Raw genomic sequence first — 21,035 nt, 5'->3', positions numbered from 1 at the left:
TAACTTTTAGTCTGTCTGTACACACTGAATTTTTATAAGAGCCTTTGATATGCCGGGTTTGAGAAGTTTTGCTCTAAACTTTGTTTTAGTTTTAATAATTTACTGTTCCGCTTTTTTAATTTTCCTGTGGTTTCGAGTAAATCTTTGGTAAACGAAGAAACATTACTAGGAAACATAATATAATAAATATCTCCCAATTTTTGTATCTGAATTATGGATTAGTTTTAGTAGCAATGATAGGTTACTTTCTTCAAGGCAATTTCTAAGTGGATCTTATCCCTTAATTATAATATGTACAGAAAATAGTGTTAAACCTGATATGAAATTTAATTGAAACTTGGTCAAGGATTAAGTAGTATTCCATATTCAATGCTTTAAAATATTTGTATTTCAATATCCTAGGTGTAGAAATAAAACACCTAAAACAAACATTACCTTTGTGTTAAGTAGAGAAGTCTCATGAGAATCAAAAACGATAATGTATTTGTTACTTCAGATCATAGAAATCTAAATAACAAGACACTAGAAGTCGTAAGCGTGCGTGACCTTGTCGCCACTCAGGTGATTTGCACATCACCAGTGCATTCGTCACTGTTCAGTTGCTCTGGAGACGTATGAGTGTATACATGGTGTGTTTCAGCAATTCCCATTGAGCAAATTCTTCCACAAGTTGTAATTATACTTATAAAGGAATAATATTTCATCGGAAAATATTTTTTTTTAGAAATAATGCCGTTTTTCCTTAAAATTATAGAATACTAGCGGTCCGCCCCGGCTTCGCCCGTGGTACATATTTACGTTTTCTCTACATAAAAACCATCCTCGTACTTCAAGGAATATAATAAAAAAAGAATTATCGAAATCGGTTCAGCCGTTCTCGAGTTATGCGCTTACCAACACATTTTGCGATTCATTTTTATATATAAGAAGATTTACAAGTATTACGAGTGTCACCATAGTAATAGAAATAACAATGAATGACACAGTCGACCATTCTTATTATCACGTTTGTTCGTATTGGAGCAAAAAGTCTCATATACTTAGGGATGTTATTCTAAAATAAACCGTAAATTCGTGCGTTAGGATACATATTCAAAAGCTTAATTTAATAGATAAGTTAGTTTTCACTAAAATCAAGCTGTCCAATAAAAGGCATAGTTTACTTGTGTGTACTGTTTAGCTTTCGGATTGAATGTGTTGATTTTGGCGACAGCGGTTTTCATACGAATTATGACATTATAGCACTTCTATGTGTCTTGTTATTTAGATTTCTATGCTTCAGATGAATCACGTTGTTACGTAACCAATAGCAACCATCTGACCAATATTATATTTACAGCTATCTATAATTTGAGTTACTCAATTACAAGAATACTCAATTTTAATTGTTATATTTTCGATGTTTCTACCCATAAATCCAGTCACACTGCAGACCTCTTAAAAGTTACTTAAAAAGTAATCCACCGTCTTTATAACAACGAAATTGAATACTTCCCTTGTATTTATAAAACAAAACACTTCCCCGAAAGCATTTCCCTTGAATGCCGAAAAATAATCCATTTTTATAATTAGCAGCTGGTAGGTACAAATGGCTTAGGTACGTTCGAAATATTCCTGTCATGCCGGTGATTGAATTTTCCCCTTTTTTATATCAAGGGATGGGGGGAGGGGGAGGGGAATGGGGAAGGGGGGAAAATAATTACTGGGAGCCGTGATCACGGGTTGTAATTAAGACGGCGGGCGAGCCTCGCGTTGTTTTTGTATCGAAGATATCGGCTAATGATTATTTTTTGTTGTTGGCCAGCAATCAGGATCACGTTGTGAAGAAGTGTTTGTTAACTTTTAAAGTTTTGTTTCGGGTAGTGTTGTAGACTGTTGTTTTTATTTTATTGTGTGTTCGGGTAATTAATAAATGCGGATCGATATTGGTATATTAAGAGCATATTTAATTATTTTACTTGTTAATTTTATTAACTTCCTATTCAGTTGGTCTGTGTATGGACAATAAATTGTTGTTTTGCATTGTTTATGAGATAAAAATGCGAAAAATTTGTAGGAAATGAAGAATCGTGTACAAACTGTTTCTTGTCATGTTACGCAAAAATCTCGTGATCCACTTCAAAGCTATTATTTAGTTTGTTAATAAAATACATGTCAGGAAAATATAAAAAAATGTATTATCTGAGTATCATTTAATTTTTAAAATATTACTACAAAGAAACTTATTGATAATAACTTACTCTTGAGCGTGGTCGGCTGACTCCTTGATATTCCTGTCCGTAGCGACCCTGCTGCAAAAAAAGAAACATACATACATTAGTATCCAAGTTCGGATTACGATGGATATAATGTTACAACAATATTGCTATTATTTTAATCGGTCCATAGCACATAATATATATATATAGAAAGACATAACTGTACAATAGTTAGATTAACACGCCATAGTTAATTTGCTCCCCTTGCTTAGTTTCCAACTCGACAGCGATTAGAGCATTGTGCGGCACATTTAAAGTCGATAGATTCAGAATTATCTCAGCATAACCTTCAGCAACAAACTACTAACAGATTAAATGATAGCCCACATCAAAGCTCCGCCATTGCGCAAAGAGAACGTGAGACGAACCCGCAAAATTATTGAAATTCACCAACCAAATTAACTTTCCCACAAACTTTCAACATAAACTATTTGATGTCGGATAATCTGGGGAAAACATTGTTACAAGGATTTGGGCAAAGTCGAAAACAACCAGCGGAACGGTTAAAGTTGGCCGGTATTGAAAAACAACTCGGCCGCGGCATTATTGGCGGCCCATGGTATGCGTAAATTTAATAATCTGATATTGTTGTGAATTTTGAGGTTATGTTCGTTCAGTATTGTAGGCGTATGACGTCACTAAGGGTTGAACGGCCAAAACTAAAACAGATAATATAAAAGTAGAACTGTGAATGTAATAAAGTTCAGAATATTCTAAATATTAGCTCGTGTGAGCTCGGTGTTGTTTAAACTCAATAATGCCCAAGTTGGAAGTGTATTCCGGGAAATTTTTCCTAATTTTAACTTGACAAAATTTGAAAGCAGAGGCGCGTTCAACTGACTACTGTCTAATTAAGTAATGTACGCAGCTCTTAGAGAGAAGGGAAGCTTTAACCAATCGTTATTAGGTTTCTCATCATTTACAAGACCTCTGATTGGTTCGCGATGACTACAATTAACTTAAGACAATTATAACAGACTTTATAATAAAGTTAATATTGTAGCAATATTTTGAACGGTTATTTTGGCACTAATGTTTTGAAAATTCTCAAATTAATTGATTAACTTGATGAACCCTTTGTTATTTGTTTCGCTGAGTGTATACTTTAATAATCGTTTTCTACGTAATTTCTATGTTATGTTTGTTTTATGGTAAGTTTCTATCTTGTAAAACGGGCAAACTAAGATAACGGATCAATGGCACAGCATCTTATAGCTTGAAGGCATATCAGAGTTCAACAAACTGACGGAATGATAAAACCCGTCAAGATCAGAACATGGTATATAACGTTATACTTGTTACTACGGATCTGTTTGAAGATAGCATTAGTTTGTAAATCACGTGGTGTGAAAACATTGTGTGATTACATCACCCACCTTAAAATCTCACGTCATATCTGAACATAAGCTAGTATTACATACTGATTGCGGAAACTTAGTACTGTTAAACGATTAAAATGTTATGTAATATATTGTAAAGATCACGTAAGTATCGTCTGTAAGTATAATTATTTAAACTTTATTAGGTAAGTATATGATTTAGAAAAATGTTGTGTGGTTTTATGAAACCACGGTAAAAGTGAAACTTAGGCAGAAAATTATCGTATTTGTACGATAATTATCGTACGGTTCCAAACACTGCTTTATACCTACTCGGCAGCCGACCGTCACGCGACATGCGCTACACAGACCAAAAAGTTTGAGACGATGTAATAAAAGTTTCACTTTAAAAGCGTAATGACCATAAAAATCTAAATAAATAAAATAAATAATAAATAAAAATTCTTTATTGACAATAGAATACAACATTTTGAAATACTGAAGTCTCTGACTCCCAAGCTAGGTAAAACCTGTATGTCAGGTTAAAATAACAGTGCCTTGTGGTGACACTCATAATGAATGAATGTAACACAAGTATTTTATACTAATCACGGGAAACAGTCTCTCACAAATGTTACTGTTAAGATATATAGATTAACAACGTATGTGTTGATTGTGCATTTGCGATGAGAAAATAAATAAATTTAAATTTAATTTAATGAACTTAAAAAACAAGAAAAGATCCTCCATTGTTTCAAATAACTATTTAATTTAGAGAAACATGAACATCGTTCAAAAACAAATTAACATCAACAGGAGTGTCGCATTTAAACGGGGATTAAATAAAAAGGCGTCTCGCGAAAACTTACCACGCACAATTTCAACTAGAAATTGCACAAAAGTAAGAATGTTGTGACGAGGGCCCGGAGGGTCGTTGAGGAAATTAGTCCTCAGAAAAATATCGTGAAATACACGACTGGGAAGAGGAGACAAGCGGCGGTATTTTGTCCTGTATTATATTTTGTATGGAAATTCATCGCGGAAAGATTGCATAGTGAAGAGTTAAATTTTGGAATGTTACATTGATTTTATTATACTGTTGATATGTAACATGTTTGCTGTTTATGACTTCTTAAAGTTACTCATATTTTGGTTAAAGAATTGATTTAGTTTATACTACAGAAATATGGGTTTGACTAGAAATTACATACTTGAATTTTAAGCAAGGTTCATCGCAATTAATTTACGTGGATATGTTTGTCATTAAAGGTTACGTTCCCTTTAACAAACAGTAGATCTATTTTGATCTTGACAGCAAGTATATGAGGAAATCTCACAAAAAAGGGAATTACAATCACACTCCGGTTACGTCAAAGAAAAATGAATTTGCTTTGAATTCCCTTCTCAGATATCCTGACGTGGCTGCTTTCTCACATCAAACGGCGCTGGATTTTCATAAAATATCCCGTTCGGCTTTGTCTCAAATAAGCAGGCCCTGAGAGATTTGTGAGGTACACTTATATTTAATATTATATCGTTTTCTACGAGCATTTATTAAATTCGTTATTTAATATCAGTTGCTCCCTTTACGGCTGCTGCAGACGATATTAGAAATACTCGTGATACAAAATTATCAGAAACATCTCATACAGATTATTCTGCGAATTGTACATTAAAGGTTTTATCGATATACAGATACTAAGCTCACACAGTATATTAATTTCCTCAAGACATAATTTTCATCTGATACGAAACATACTTTAATGTAATTTTCCAAATTTATTATTACTTAAACAGAGAACCCTTTTCGTTTAAAATGATGAGTTAGTCACTTTAGAGTGACTGATTAGCATACAGGTAGATTTTTTATTCTCATTCACTAAATCTGTACACACCTTGAAACTTCAACAAAATCAACATTCAATTCAATTTGTAAATTGTTCTGCTAAATTATTAAATCTCCCCTCCTGAGCTTACCTTCATTGAATCTTACATAAATTATTCTACAGTTCTTTTCCCTCTCCAACTTACAAATGACCGAAAAACGCATACCGCTGCTATTTTTAGATAATATTAAACGGAACCCCGAAAATCTTCAGTACATAATATGAGGTCAGTTTGGGCTTGAATCATAAGAATGCCAGAATTATGATAATATTGACAGACAACCTTTGCATTATGTATAGGGGAATCGTAATTTGTGGATAACATAATATTTGTCGGACTCTTATTGGAATTTTACTTTTTTTTATAAATTGGGGACAAGGCTTTTGAACATTACATAAATATAGAGAAAACCAAAGCATTTATTGGCGAAAGATTATTACACGGTAAACAATAAAGTGACATTATAAGTAAGTGACCCTCTGACGCGCCAATTTGGCATCAATTCAAAGGTTCCAATAAAAAGAATTAAAGAATGTGACGTCATTATTTGTTTCATATTATTTAGAGCTTAAATATAAAGCGTCTGAAAATTTACGACAAAATACTTCTTAGTACACACTTACTCCAATAAAAAACCTTTATGTATGAAACGAGTTTCAAATCGACGAATTGAGCTGTTTGTATGTAATCAAGCATTGATTTATACACTGAAAAGGGAACAGTTGTAATTCGTTTTTAAACTAATTAGTCGGTGTTTGAAGTGTAGGATTTCCCGAGCAGCAGGAAGGGTAAGAGATTATGGTACTGGCCCTGCGAGACATGACCCAATTTGTGCAGGAACATTGCTCAATTTCCAAGAAAGACATATACCTCACCATATTTATAGAACGTTTAGTCTCTGATAGCGTATATCTTTACAAACAGTATTTGAGAGGTAAGAGTTTTACGTTACAGTCTATTCTTAGCATAATAATCTTTGACGTAATCATAATTTATAACTACCTATCAACTTAAGGCTACGTTATCTAAAACAACATATTAAAAAAGAGCTTATGTGCCGAGCACACGTGTCAGAAGTGAATTTTCTTTGGTAAGATTAAAAGAAATCAAAATCTTCGCCTTACTACATTACGTGCCATGAAGCGACCTTGAAATATAACTCTCAACGCGCCTAAATCACTTTAAAATATATCTAGAAAGTTATAGAAGAAAAAAATAACCAACATTTAAGAATTGCGTGTTTGCAAACTCAGCCTTAATCATCAAAACCGTCACAAGAACTACGGAGTACGCTTTAAGTCTCCAACTACGCCTTAACGTTCATCTCTTGAGCAGTTTAACACGCAAAATATTCCTTCCAAAGCCAATTTAACTTAGTTGGAAACTTGTTTAAACTCTTAAAAGATCTCGATTCTCCCTCCCTGCACGCCTTTTACAGGTTATATGTAATTATAAGTGTTTAATAAGATATACTACGCTTGTAGCTAATTAGGAGCTGCGTCTATATTGAAAATAAAACATTACGCAAAGTCAAAATGGATTTCCTTATAGCTCATTGAGTCTGAAAGGTATTAAAATAATGTATTTTGTCTATTTGTAGACATCATTTCATATCATGTTTATTATTAAGCGCCTAGAATCAAATACAGGATATTAATAAAGTTCAATCTTTATCAAAATTGTCTCAAAACAATTCAGTGAATTCCAAAAATCTCCAAGCAAACGAAATTAGTATTAACATCTAGTTCCTTAATAAACACGTCATCTATTCTCGGCAATATTATAATGAAAATATTCAGAATTATTATAATGAGTTTTAAATTAAATATTTAAGCAATTCTCGGCTGTTTGTCGTCGATCACAAGATTGTTTACACCGTCTCAAACAACAAGATTTTGGAAGCAATCAAAACTTCAAGTGGCTTGATTACGGGAGTCTCGAGTAGGTGCGTAAAGCTGAATTTGAAAATTATGAATATTTTCCAGCTGCGCATATCATTGGTATTACAAAGGGATTGTGTTTGTTCGTTTGTTTGTTGATGAAACTTAATGGTGGAACATTGTTTAAGTATAAAGCAAAGATACCTATAAAATTGGCAAATTATATTTTTTAAAGGATAATATTATGTTATTTTTCAATTGAAGCTTATTAGCTGAGTATAATTTATAATATGACTTTTACGAAAGGAACAGGTCAAATATTAATTCTCATTAAATCAAATACACTGCGAAACATGAAATGACTCTATGCACGCTATCAATTATTTTTGTCTCTACATAAAAAAAAAAATATTTGAGAATCATCAGCTGATTCTCAAATATTTTTATCTCCTTTACATTTTAGTTTATTCTAGCCGAAAACTAAGAGAAGTATTTATAAGCCTTGCTTATTTTGCATATTTATATCATGAAAAATGACCCTTTCAATATGCTCTCATAAAAACTAGCTGCACAAACGCCTACACTTGTTTATCACCATAAAAACTAGCCAATCACGTCTCACGCGTTACGCCAACACCTCGTGACGTCACGGCCGTTAATTCCGACATTGACTAATACAAAACAAAAAGTACTAAGACGGAAAGTTTCGCTAATAGAAAAACTCCGGTGTCGCTCGAAGTGGGACGACATTAATCACCAGTGTAGCGTCAGCGAGAAATGTCGCGGGGAGAATTTTCTTTGAGAACCGTCCATCTGACTTGTACCTAGCCCGCTGTTATGAGACGCTTTGATGCTGGGCTTGTAGTTTATTTTATTCGCGCAAAATGTGTTTGTTGGGAATTTTCAAATGGCTTCAGGAAGATTTCATGCTTTAGAGAGCACGTAAAGCGAACATCCTCATGTTTTAGGGAACACGTAAACTTTTTTCTCAATTTTTTTGGTTCCATATGATTATAATCACAATGGAGTTGGAAGTGTAATTGCGCTCATTTGAGAACTATCACATATCTTATTTGCAGGTGGGAAAAATCAATCGAGTTTGCCACTATTGCTCAATTTAAAGAGAACTATAGAGAAGACCATAGAGATAAATGGAATGGATCTAATGCGACAAATGTTTCTAGAACAGTTTACTTTCTTCAGCGTTAGTTTAACCGCTGGTCCACTAAATCATCATCATCATCATGCTTCCATAAGCGATCGTCAGCTAAATAAATGGTCTAAGTCATCATCATCATCATAAGCGCATTATGTTTCCCTTATGCAGTATAATACTGCTGGGACACGGGCCTCCCATAAGCGATGGTTAGCTAAATAAATAGTCTAAAGGATCTACAGTTTGACGTTTGACCACAATCCCACCTGATGGAAAGCAGCGATGTGGTCTACTTGGGTCCACGTCTGCCTAGGAGGAGCCTTAAACTACTACTGACTACTGTAAACTACGGAGTTTACTGACCTTCGGCGTATTCACCTCCCGCGTCGAGATGCCCATCTTCTCGTGGTGCCGCAGCTGCACTGGGTAGATGATCTGGTAGTAGTGGGCACCAATGTTTCGGACCAACTCCTGATTCTGGGTGTATTCGCGTAACAGCCGCTCCACTTCTTCTGAAACAAGGCTCGATTTTGGGTATCCGTAATGACAATATAAACAGTATGATATTAAAGGAATACCGTTTATTTGGAGTAGAAAAGATTCTTGCTGCTGATAGCTAATTGCAGTGTAATTTAAGAATTTAAATGTATTACAAAATAAATGTATATATGGGTAGAGAGCATTATTAGTTTTGGGTAAAAGTAAAATTATTGTTGCATATTCAATTATAGGTAAGTACTACTTTTATTGATTCATTCGATTTTAAATTAATAATTTTGACAACGAAACCGATTTTCTAATCTATTTCATAGATAAATTTCTAAATAACTACACAAATCTCTCTAATAATATCCCTTCTATATTTAGTACGATTGTAAATACGACTTGTACAATTGTAAATGTCAATTGCTATACCAATTACATTTTCCAGTGAAGTTCTTAACTCTATCGTTGACCAAGCGTACAATCCCTTTGACATTCAACGTTGAAGAAATAGTTAAGTATCCAGGAATAGATTCAATGAATATTGCAAGCACCGAGTATCGTACGATATTGTGTCTTCACTAGATACATAGTACAAAATAAAGCTGCTGTATGTCCGTCCCTAGGTATGCTGTAATTTGTAAAAATACGCAACGAATTTTGATAAGGTTTTTTTAATAGATAGTTCTTGAGGAAGGAATCTTATACTTAAGTATATAATTTGTTAAGTTTTCTACAAAGCGGGCGCGGATATGTAGTATACCTATGATAAAATACTAAAGTCAAATTAAAAATATAGAGTTACGTGAATAGAAATTTAATTTTATACGAGATTTAGTTCACATCAGTTTTACTTAACCTTAAACACATCCCGATAAAAGTGACTTGTTTATGTAATAGAATGACGTCATTTCAGATTAATAGAATGACGTAATTTCAGATTAAATCAATGTGCGCGTTACATTTACATTCATTGAGTAAATTTTGTGTGACAGAGGAAAAACACTTCGAAGCGTAGGTAGTTACAAACATTCGATCGAATAATAATGTACTTAATATACAAGAATAAATTAGTAAGAAAAAGAGATTATTTTGCTCCCATCGAAAAAAAGTCTCTTCGCGCTACGTAAAAAAAATATTTACAAACGCCACTCAACCGAAGCAATTTATAAAGATTTTTTGGTAAAGACTTTGATTAATTGCATTTGTCAACGGCAAATACTGTGAAAATTTCAATAAGGCTCTTATTGGGACGCAGCCGACGCAAATTGTGTTTACCCCTTGATCCCGCCACAAATTATTATAATGTATTCAATTTTGTACTCAGCTTTTGATCCGAATGCAGAGGTAACTTGATTCCCTTCGCGTGAATCTTAATGTATATTTTCATAATTTATCGTGTATCGTGTACTCACACCTAATAACGTATTTGGTAACTTCAAATACAATTTGATCACATGAGGCATCCATATTTCGAGAAATGTCAAGAAGTTATCTTCTATTTTAATTGAAAGTTTCGCTATAACTCTACAAACTACCAATTAATTCTTCCTGCTTCCTATAATCAATTTTACAAATATTAAATCCTTTTAGATGTGTAAAAATATATAAAATAAGTACTTTTGGACATATAATTTCAGTATGACCTAGATTTTCCCGTCAAATATTTAAGCCATTTATTTACTTATAACACTTTATTAGACATATTTTTATAAATTAGAAAAGTAAATAACAATCTCATACAGCTGTATTATGTATAATGGGGCGGCCTTATCACTTCAGAGTGATCTCTACCAGGCGACCCCTTAGGTAAAGGATAAGTGTTAGCTGTATAAAAGGAGACATCAAAATCTTATTTGTAAAATAAAATAAAATGAAACTTCATAAAATAAAATTCATTCCTTTATTCAGTTCGACTTATAATAGTGTACTTAACATAGATTCACGAGTACAATCCCTTCATAAAGTTCACGTATTCCATCAAAACAATCTCAATTTAAGACCACATCAAGTTCTGGTTCTATTCACTACCATCGCATGAATAGGATACCTTACGAAAATGCACTTGCAATAAGCCGACATAATGAAGGCCAGTTTAAAATGGAAACCTCTTTACGATGGCCTATAACTGAACAATGACACTTACATGAAATGGCGACGTTAGACGTGTGATGTAGTCGTGAGAATTACATTTACTGTGAGATCTTGAGAGGAAGAGTAGGTTTTGTGATTATTATTTCGATTAGTTTCTCTAAAAAACCACTCTACCATTGCTTATTTTCATTTACTGTTAAGCTTTTTTATGTTACCTATATCGACTCTATCATGATTGTCACATGGAATTTTTTTGTGTAATATTAAAACTTAAGCAATTTTTATTTTCACGAGCAGAAAGCTATAGAGTGCATTTTATGTTTGGTGTATTTTAGGTCAAATGATGCGTACATAATCAGGGCGAGCGGAGTTATGTATATAAACAGTTTAAATAAAGAACAACCCGCAGTTCGCAATATCATATTTGTGTTTGGATTCCAATAAATAAGATAAAATCTTGTTACGTTCAACACAATTACGACCCACACGTCCGATAAAAGATTTCGTTTTAAACGCCATAATCATACGGGCAAAGTTATCCAAAAGATTTCCGAAACCCTCTTCTTAGTATTCACACCGAACATTTCCTTGAAATTTTATTAATTTATCTTGAAACGGTTTGACCTTTCTCACCCGACACCCAATTGAATAACACGAGCGCAAATTGTGTAAAAATCTTTGATAACTCGATAAAGATCAGCCAAATCCAACACTACATTCTCGATACATTACGTTGGGCGCCAACGTCATATTTATCAAATATATAATTTTCTATAACAGAACTGCATTGTCATTCCGTAGTTCGAACTGAATTTGTATCATGCTCCAATTGGTTACTACAATGTGAACACGGCCTAGGGAGGTTTGAGCGATCTCATGCTCTCATTAGCGCTATCTGTGAACGGAGCCTATTTTTCAATAGCCCATTGTCATGTTTCAAATACACTGCTTCGCTCTGCAAGGCTTGGTGAAATATTTATTTTTAATGATTGGCGCTAAAATGGCTGTGTGTGGTGCACGTTTTTTTGAATAAAACAGGCATATAAATGGAGGTTAATGTTCCCGTTTTATTAGAGAAAATAAATTGTAAAGTAATATTTTTGTTTCTGAGTTTGATGAGATGTTAAAAGATAATTCTTAGCTGTCTGTTGGCCTTCTAATTATTGAGGTTTATATTTGGATACTCTTTAATCTTTTAAGGATAAACTTATTTTTATTTCTAATAATCTGTAGGCAACAAATTATACCGTCTGGATTCTAATTGATAATAATCTCTTCCACGAAATCTATGATTAATTTAACGAGCATTACGACACAAATATTACGATAGTTTCAACTTTTATTACGTGCAATATATTGGCTCTTACCTTCTTTTCTAGCAAAAACTGTCTTAATTTTTTTTGAAGTGAAAACTTCTTTAGCGGCGTTGAGCACTTTTTCTGTAATGGGTATAAAATCTTAAACTCGCGTCAGGACACGTGACCTGATAGAAAAAGCGTAAGACGGATGGATAATGGATATCAAACATCCTCAACGTTAATAATCAAGTTTTCACTACTGCCGGCACTCCCGGAGTGCAACCCGTCTTTTTTTTTCAATTAGAGAAGCCAAGGTTATAATTACAAAACCCATACCACTAGGATTGTAAAATAAATAACTCCCTATTGGAGCCATGTTTACATCGTTAACGAGGTTGGGCATTAGTAATTCCGTGCCAACATCAAGTGGACGCCATTCAATTGTCTTTGGTGCCCGAATGATTTTACGAGTGTTTGCCCAACTCTGAATCTTCTTAAATTGATTCCTAGTGATTGAATGAGTAAATACTGATTTGGTAATTGTGACATTTTTATAAAAATAAAGAAGAAGATGAGTGAAATAGGAATTATTCATGAAAGACAGATTGAAAAATACATAGTTACGATGAAAATGTAGGTATGTGTTTTATAGACTATATCCATTCAAAGTTTCACCCAAATCGGCGTCGTGATTTAGCCGTAAAAGCGTAACAGAAAGACACTATTTAAAAATACTTGCAAGGTTAAGTTCCATCTCTATAAAACTTACATCTATTACCTGCCTATACATATACACAAAGTATAGTAGAGCTAAATAGCGTAAATCAAAAATATATATCCAATTGCTAAAATGAATATTAAATCATTGTACACACAATTACCGAACCCGTCTACCCTCCATCTACTCCCAGCTTATGCGTTCATAATTGAATATTATTATTAATCTCAAGGATCCCGAATCTGTCAATCATATTAATTAATTATTGGAGCTGCCATTGATAAGTTCATTGCCAAATTCGGTGCCTTGATTTTTGCTTGTCATCGACAGATATCGATAATTTATTTATCGATAAGCAGACGTCACTGGGTGAACGAGAGCCGTGTAATTCCATGACCTAATTTAATTTCAAGTGACCTCCTTACCTATATCTGGGAGTTATTCGGAATAAATGTTATAAAAACGAAAGTAACCATGATCTCATTTAGATTGGATAAAATTTGGGTGAACTATATAGAGATGGATGAAAGGAAGGTTATAATATAATATATATTAATTGCTATTACATGCCAAACCAGACTGTTTTCTCTTATTAGACAAATAGTAATATAAAGATTATGAAGAGATCTAGTAGGTGGAGATAGTCTTCTTAATTAATAATTTGAATCACCGCCAAGGCTTGTGTTTCTAGTTTGTTTTCGTCGACCTGAATAGCATTACAAATAAATAGCTTTTCAAATGTGTCATAAAGTCTTTAATTTCTTTCATAAATTACGAGATATAAATACATTTTGATTACGAGAGTGACAAAACCTGCTCTAACCAATGCCAAGCAGCATCCACATTTTTACATGTAAATCAAATTAAATAAATTAGTGTTGTTCTAGATTGCATTTTAATGAAAACCACGATAGCTCTCACACAGAAACTGGGGCGCGACAATATTAACCTGAATAACACACGTGTACTTGTTTTAAAAACGAAACATTTGTATTAAAGTGAAATATGAATGTGAGCGCGCAGCGGTTCGCATCTTCGCTAATTATATTTTTAATGAGAGATTGGTTGTGACTTGTGTGGTTGTCGCGTCTTCATTTCTAGGAAACTAGCTTGTCTAATTATTGCAGTCTATCTCCATACGAGGTGTCTTTTTAGTACGTTCTGTCATACAAAAAAAAATGTGTGCGTGTACTAGTACACACGAAGAAGAAGAGAAGTGAAACTTCTTTATGGCCTTATATTTTTTCAAAAAATAATTAAAGTGAAACTTTTATTACATCGTCTCAAACTTTTTGGTCTGTGTAGCGCATGTCGCGTGACGGTCGGCTGCCGAGTAGGTATAAAGCAGTGTTCGGAACCGTACGACAATTATCGTACAAATACGATAATTTTGTGCCTAAGTTTCACTTTTACCGTGGTTTCATAAAACCACACAACATTTTTTTACTATATGCAACTTTACACAAATCCGCGTGGTAGAGATAAGAAAAAGATGGCGTGTAACGGAAAAATGTCACGCGTAAACGCGTTACACTAAATTTTTTTCCAGCCCCGATAAAGAAGTTTCACTTCAAAAATTTACATGTTTCACACAATTATAATTAAAAGCAAAGCCACTAACTGAAACATTGCTGTAAACTTTGTTCTTTCGCTTGAGTATCCCGCAAATTTTACGAGAGTTTATGCTGGTAAAATAAGCTAGACAAAAATTGTGTCCCTAATGAACATATAAGCGACACAGCATCCCAACATAAAATAAGCCAATTTTTTCTCACAGAAATTTCGCGTATCATCAAAGGAATATTAAATACGTAGATACAAAGTAAAGCAAACACGTATATAATTTAATTATCATATTACAGCGCTGCAAGCGTCAAAAACACATACATGTACTAACCAGTTTACATAGAGCCGTGGCGAACCGTACACGAATCCCGTTCTATTCAAAATTGTATGACAATGGAGGGGCAGGGGGGTTCAAGTGAAACTGGTCGTTTTACTTAAGGACGTCAAAATTACAATGAATAATATAGTCGCTGCAGCGTCAGCGCTTGATGGATCGTTTGATTAATTACACCGCGATTGTTTGGCGAATCGGTAGAAATATTAATTTATACAACTATTGTTTTTGTTTTTAGAAGCGACGGTTAATGAATGCGGTTTTTGTTATGCTGCAGACCTAATGTAGAGTCAGAGAATTGTGAATTGAATAGAGTTGAATTACTATAACAGTAAGTCTCATAAACAGGAAGGAATAAATGGATTTGAATCATGTTACTAAATAACTTTTCAAATTTATTAGGTAGCTGTATATTTTTTTTATTAACTGATACTTTTTTCATCAACTTTTATTGTGTTATAGAGATCCTTTCTTATTTTTATGTAAAAAAAAAGTTTGTAAACAACAGTAGGGACAGAATACCATATTTTTAGCTTTAAATTTTATGCCTTGTACTAGTACAGATAATGCAAAGATACTTTACGTCTACAACCCCCACCTTACAGTACCTTATATCTACAAAAGAATTGAATCAAAACAAATTCCTACCAACGTACAAAAACATTACAAATGGCACATCACAAACAACGCGGTAGCGGAAACGATGTATTTATTTTTATTATTAATCGTTGGGTTTTGTTTCATGCACAGGTGGATGGTATCCACCCTTGTCCATTAGGCGGGTTCACACAGAGCGAGCAGCCTCGCGAAGCATTTACCGCGCGGGGTGCTTAGCCTGTGAACGTGGCTCGTTCGGTAAAGCGCGTGTGCCGTTGCTTAAAGTACCTACGTCCACAATGACCAAGCTGCTTCACTCAGCAATTGCTTCGCGAGGCTTTTAGCTCTCTGTGGTCGTGACTCGGCCGAGGAAAGCGGTGGCTCAAGCGCTTCAAGCCAAGCCACGTCTACACTGACCGGCCTGCATGGTTAGCGAGGTTGCTCGCTCTGTGTGGACCCGCCTTTTCACATTGTTGATGGGCTGATTGTTCGCGTGACAATACCACGTTACCGCACATGAAAGCGCAGGATAGCAATATGATATGAACAATTGTTTCCATAAAGATGGTGTTTTGATAAAGTTTAAAATAAAACAGAATTATGTATTTGGTAATTTATTTTGATTCACATACAAATATTTTTTATCTACAAAATATTTTAGGAAGTGCACTCCGACACATTTTAAAATTAGCTAAAGATAAAATAATTAAAATTTTTAATTATTTTTCCAATAAACAATTAAGTCTCAACTAAAAACTTGCATACAGGATCGCAGCTTGCCTTGCCGTAAATCAACACAGTAATATGCAAATATTATTGACTCTGTAAACTACTGTGCATGTCTAATTGATTGTCATTAAATTATCATTAATAAGCAGTAATGGGCTAATGATTAGGTGATAAAAGGTCACGTACAATTTCAATCAAGGATTTAATAGTTATGAGAAAATTATTCACTCTCAGAAACATATTTTCAAAATTATTTCAATTAGTTTGGAAATTCATTTCTAAAATCGTGAATTTATAAAATTTTTGCTTGAATTTATGTTTGGTAATCGATGACTAATTAACAGTTAGACAGCTATAACATTCATAACATTTATGTAGAAAAGCACCTGAAATACAAAAATACCAATTACCGTATACAGTGTTGTGTTATCAACTCCGCAGTTCAGACAGCATATTTGTCACGTGTGACATAAAAAAATTGCATAATAAAACCACGTCGCTCACTTGCTTTAGAAAAATCCTAACCCCAGAGACTAATATCATAACAGATCATAACAAACAGAGCAAAAAACAAAAAGTGTTGCAACATCTTCCAGCTCGGAATAAAAATTCAAACATTCATTTCAGTGTTTTATTTCAGGAAATGTACAATGATATAAAATATCTTGATTCATAAAACACATGGAGTGGCGCTTTCTAGACTGAGGCCAGAACTAACGTGGGACTAAAAGCTGTGAGACGTTAGTGTCGGTTGCGATTGACAGCGATTAGAAAACGAATAATCGCCGTACAAGTTTTACTTTATAGAGACAGAAAATAAGCGTTGAAACCTAGCCATAATTTTACTTTAAGCCTTCAAATTACGATCTACTGGAAGAGAAACTATGAATAACATTTAAAATATTTTTGGAAATTTTCCATATCGCTTTCTGTCGAAAACTAAACGACACTTTGGTAAATACAGGTACTTTAGTAAATTTTTTGCTTTTTCATGAAAATGAAAACAATAGGAAATCACAATGCTCAAAGCTGCATTAATTATAATTCCCTTGAACGATCGAGTATCCAACCAAAGCACTAACCAAGAGACATAAATTATTATTATTATAAATTCATTCGTCAAACTAACTCTTGCTTTAATCAGAACGAAACTCAAAATTGCTAGTATTCTCACCAATTACTAAGTTGCACCGTATTTTAGTTGGATGTAGAGTTCAAAGTCCATTAATTTGTCATATAATCATAAAAATTGAAGGTCTAGTTAAATCTATGCACTTATTTTCGAGGTCATATGCAACGTACGCGAACTGTGAAGAGAGAAAGTAAATGTACCTTGACATTTCTTTTATAGACATAACGAAGAAAGAATACTATATTCAGGTTAACAAGGCACACAGTGCAAAAAAGATGAATAAAAAATTTAGCTTATGGATTGTGAAGCTGCAAAAAAAATCAGTGTTAACATCGTCGCTTTCTAAGTAAGAGTGCAAATAGCTAAGGATTTTTAAAAATGTATATGTATGTGCGTTTTATGATGAAATAAACTTTGCTTAACTTCAAATATGGATATCTATACTAATATTATAAAGAGGAAAGGTTTGTAATTATGTATGTATGGTTTTCACGCATAAACTACTGTTCCGATTTTGATGAAATTTGGCACAGATAATCTTTAGACTCTGAGAAAGAACATAGGCCACCTTTTATTGCGAAATATGTACCACGGGCGAAGCCGGGGCGGACCGCTAGTAATTTATAAAAATAAATAAGTAGACCGATAATAATCATTGTCAAGCATTAGATTTAAAAACAAAAGTTCCAAAACAAAAACGCATTTAACTACAATAATTTCACAAAGCTCCCAATCTCTTTTACAAATTTATAGTTCCTCTTCCGTAAACAAACCCATAAAGTAGGCAAGCAGCCCGTACAAGTAAGCCCGTACACTACCAAATTCAGTCCACTGCCGCTTACCCGCTCTCACTACCTTACTAACCTTCAACCCGCTACCGCTTATCGTACCCGCTTGTCCTACCACCACACATTGCCCGAGGCATATCGCAGATGACGTGTGCATTATGCATGCACCGCGTTTAGCGATATGGGCCACGAGAGACGGGCATATTTATAAACTAGCTGTGCCCGCGACTTTGTCCGCGTGGAATAGTGACTGCATAGTAGTTACTACTTAACACACAATTATTGAGTAAACACGTCTTGAAACACGTACTATCATATACAACTAAATTATAAGTACTTACACATTATTATAAAGTTAAGAAATAAAATAAATAATAACACAAAAGAACTGTTAGTAAAATTTATTACTAAACTGAGCTATAAAACTTAGGTACAGAAGAGTTCAAAATTTCCAGGATGTGGTTATTCTCCCGCTCCCATATTCCTTCTACTTTCACAGACTTTCAACTTTTCCCTTTCACCCCTGGTAAATGGCAGAACCGATTTTGATCTAAATTCTAAACCATGTCTAATCATACCTATATATTATGTACATGTCATATCCTTTCGTTTGGTACTCCATTTGGATTATACAGTATCCCCACTATCACCCCAAGGTGCCCTATATGTAATAAACAGATTAACCAATTTTGATAAAACATGACTAATTGTACTTCACACGTCATTTGATATGCCGCTTGATTATATTATTTGACCACATTCGATTATTCATTCCCACTTTTACCGCTATAAATCAATAAATGGATGAACCGATTTTGATTGAATTTGCCTCATCATACTTCTCACGTCAGGTCATGCCCTTTCATTTGATATGCCACTTGGGTATATTATTTGACAACTTTTATTCCCACTTTTATACCTATATCCAATAAATGGATGAACCAATTTTGATAAAATATGTCTTATTGTACTTTACACGTCATGTCTTTCATTAGATAAGTCACTTGATAAAATTTATTTATTTATTCCCACTTTTACCCCTATATCAAATAAATGGATGAACCGATTTTGATAACATTGGACTACTTAATTGTTTCTGACAGGTCGTCTTTTTTCATTTGATATATCACTTGGGTATAACCTACAACCTACATTAACAACTAACATTCGTTTTTTTCATTCCCACTTACCCCTATATAATATAATAAACAACTAATGTAACAAAAAAACGCATCTAATTCGTATTACCCGTTAGCGAGCTACGGTGGCACAGACAGACACGCAATACACACATAGCGGACATAACAACCCTCTTTTTGCGTCGGGGGTTAAAAATATAATACCTACGACATAATTTCAAAGACCTTTTATATAGAAAATTTACCTAGAAGTAACCATAATGCTATTCGTGCAGGTTTTAGACTTATGAGCAAAAATCTAAATAAAGTTCCTTTGACCCCCCCTACTACCCCCTCAGCATAACCACCCCCCCCCCCCACGCTTGGGAACTTTCGATATGATCATCTGGACATGTCAAGGAATAACTTTAGCGTATAATTTACGTAATAAAGTAATTCATGTATAGAATGCCTTAGCAAATGTTCGCTGTGATTACTTAAATGGTCATAACTTTTTTATTTATGAACCGATTGACATGAAATAAACACTAAATGTTAAATGAAGCTTACCACAATATATTAGTGAAAACCGCATTTAAATCGGATAAGCCGTTTCTGAGATTAGCGTGTTCAAACATACAGACAAACAGACAAACAGACAAAAATTTTTTTAACGACAGTTTTGGGTTTGGGATCGATTTAGTAATAACCCCTGCTATTTTTTTTTTACATATTTTCATTGTACAGACACCACTTTTCTAGAATTTTATTATATGTATTGATGATGATTTCCATGCTACATGCCGTATTGTTGCGAAAATTGGGTTGGCAGTTAGGGCGGTTTTATTTTATGATACTTTAGCGGCGTTTTATGGCCGTGCGCTATTATGCTCGCTTTGGAATGTAAGGATATCCGAAGCGATGGCTTTATGTTTGTTCCTTAATATTTTAGTGGAATTTGTTTAAAGTAAGGTGTTTGTTGAATTTATTATAAAACGTATGATGTACATGAGAATTCATAAATGTGTTTGCGTGATAAATATCAGAAATACATGGAAACAGTTGAATTCAATTTTATTTTTACAAGATAATAGAACTGTATTTTTTAATTCCATACCTAGTATTTGTCTTGAAATGTAGATATATTTAAGTTCTTATTAAATTAAATTACGTCGACGACCATACATAATTGATACGAAACGTTTCTGTAACAAATATTTATTACAATTTCTGAATTCAAACTCCGAAAACATAAATTTTTGCATTCGCTTAACCCATTACAATATATTAACTTTTGCAACGCGTATTAATTTCAAAGTACCCGCCATCTCTCAATTAACTCATAAAAACGTCAAATCGCTGAGACCACAATTTACAAAACTTTTACTGCGGTAATCTCGGAGTTGCGACTGAGGTCACATAAAAAAGGTTTAATCCGTAAAGTCAAAAGTAAACACTTTGTTGGTCGAACGCACTGTGCGATGTGATATCGACGCGATATCGCCGTAAAACACAGTGCCAGAAAAGTATAAGCCAAGCCATAGGTACAACAAGGTAGATAACTTTCACTGATAATTTATCTTTACGGAAGAGTCGGTAGAGGTATCCAGTTATTTTTTAAAGTTCCTATTGGGAATCGAACCAGGGACCAGTCAGCTCTACTAACTACGCCAATGTA

The 21,035-nt window shown here is 33.8% G+C and overlaps 1 protein-coding gene across 1 annotated transcript in view; it reads right to left on the bottom strand.

Moving 5' to 3' along the window:
- Positions 1 to 18,396, bottom strand: part of mmd (disintegrin and metalloproteinase domain-containing protein mind-meld) — a 163,740-nt gene extending 145,344 nt beyond the window's left edge. The window contains exons 1-3 of the mRNA XM_090105283.1: positions 18,225 to 18,396; positions 8,864 to 9,012; positions 2,241 to 2,288 (exon numbers count right to left, since the gene is read on the bottom strand). Coding sequence (XP_089961409.1) covers positions 2,241 to 2,288; positions 8,864 to 9,012; positions 18,225 to 18,396 — 369 coding nt within the window. The remainder of the gene's footprint in view (positions 1 to 2,240; positions 2,289 to 8,863; positions 9,013 to 18,224) is intronic.
- Positions 18,397 to 21,035: the final 2,639 nt, after the last annotated feature.

Source organism: Colias eurytheme, chromosome 9, assembly GCF_061535395.1.
Source record: "Colias eurytheme isolate Ceu_HAF_F1 chromosome 9, ilColEury1 Martin Lab GWU primary, whole genome shotgun sequence".
NCBI lineage: Eukaryota > Metazoa > Arthropoda > Insecta > Lepidoptera > Pieridae > Colias > Colias eurytheme.
This window is presented reverse-complemented; position numbering and strand designations above follow the sequence as displayed.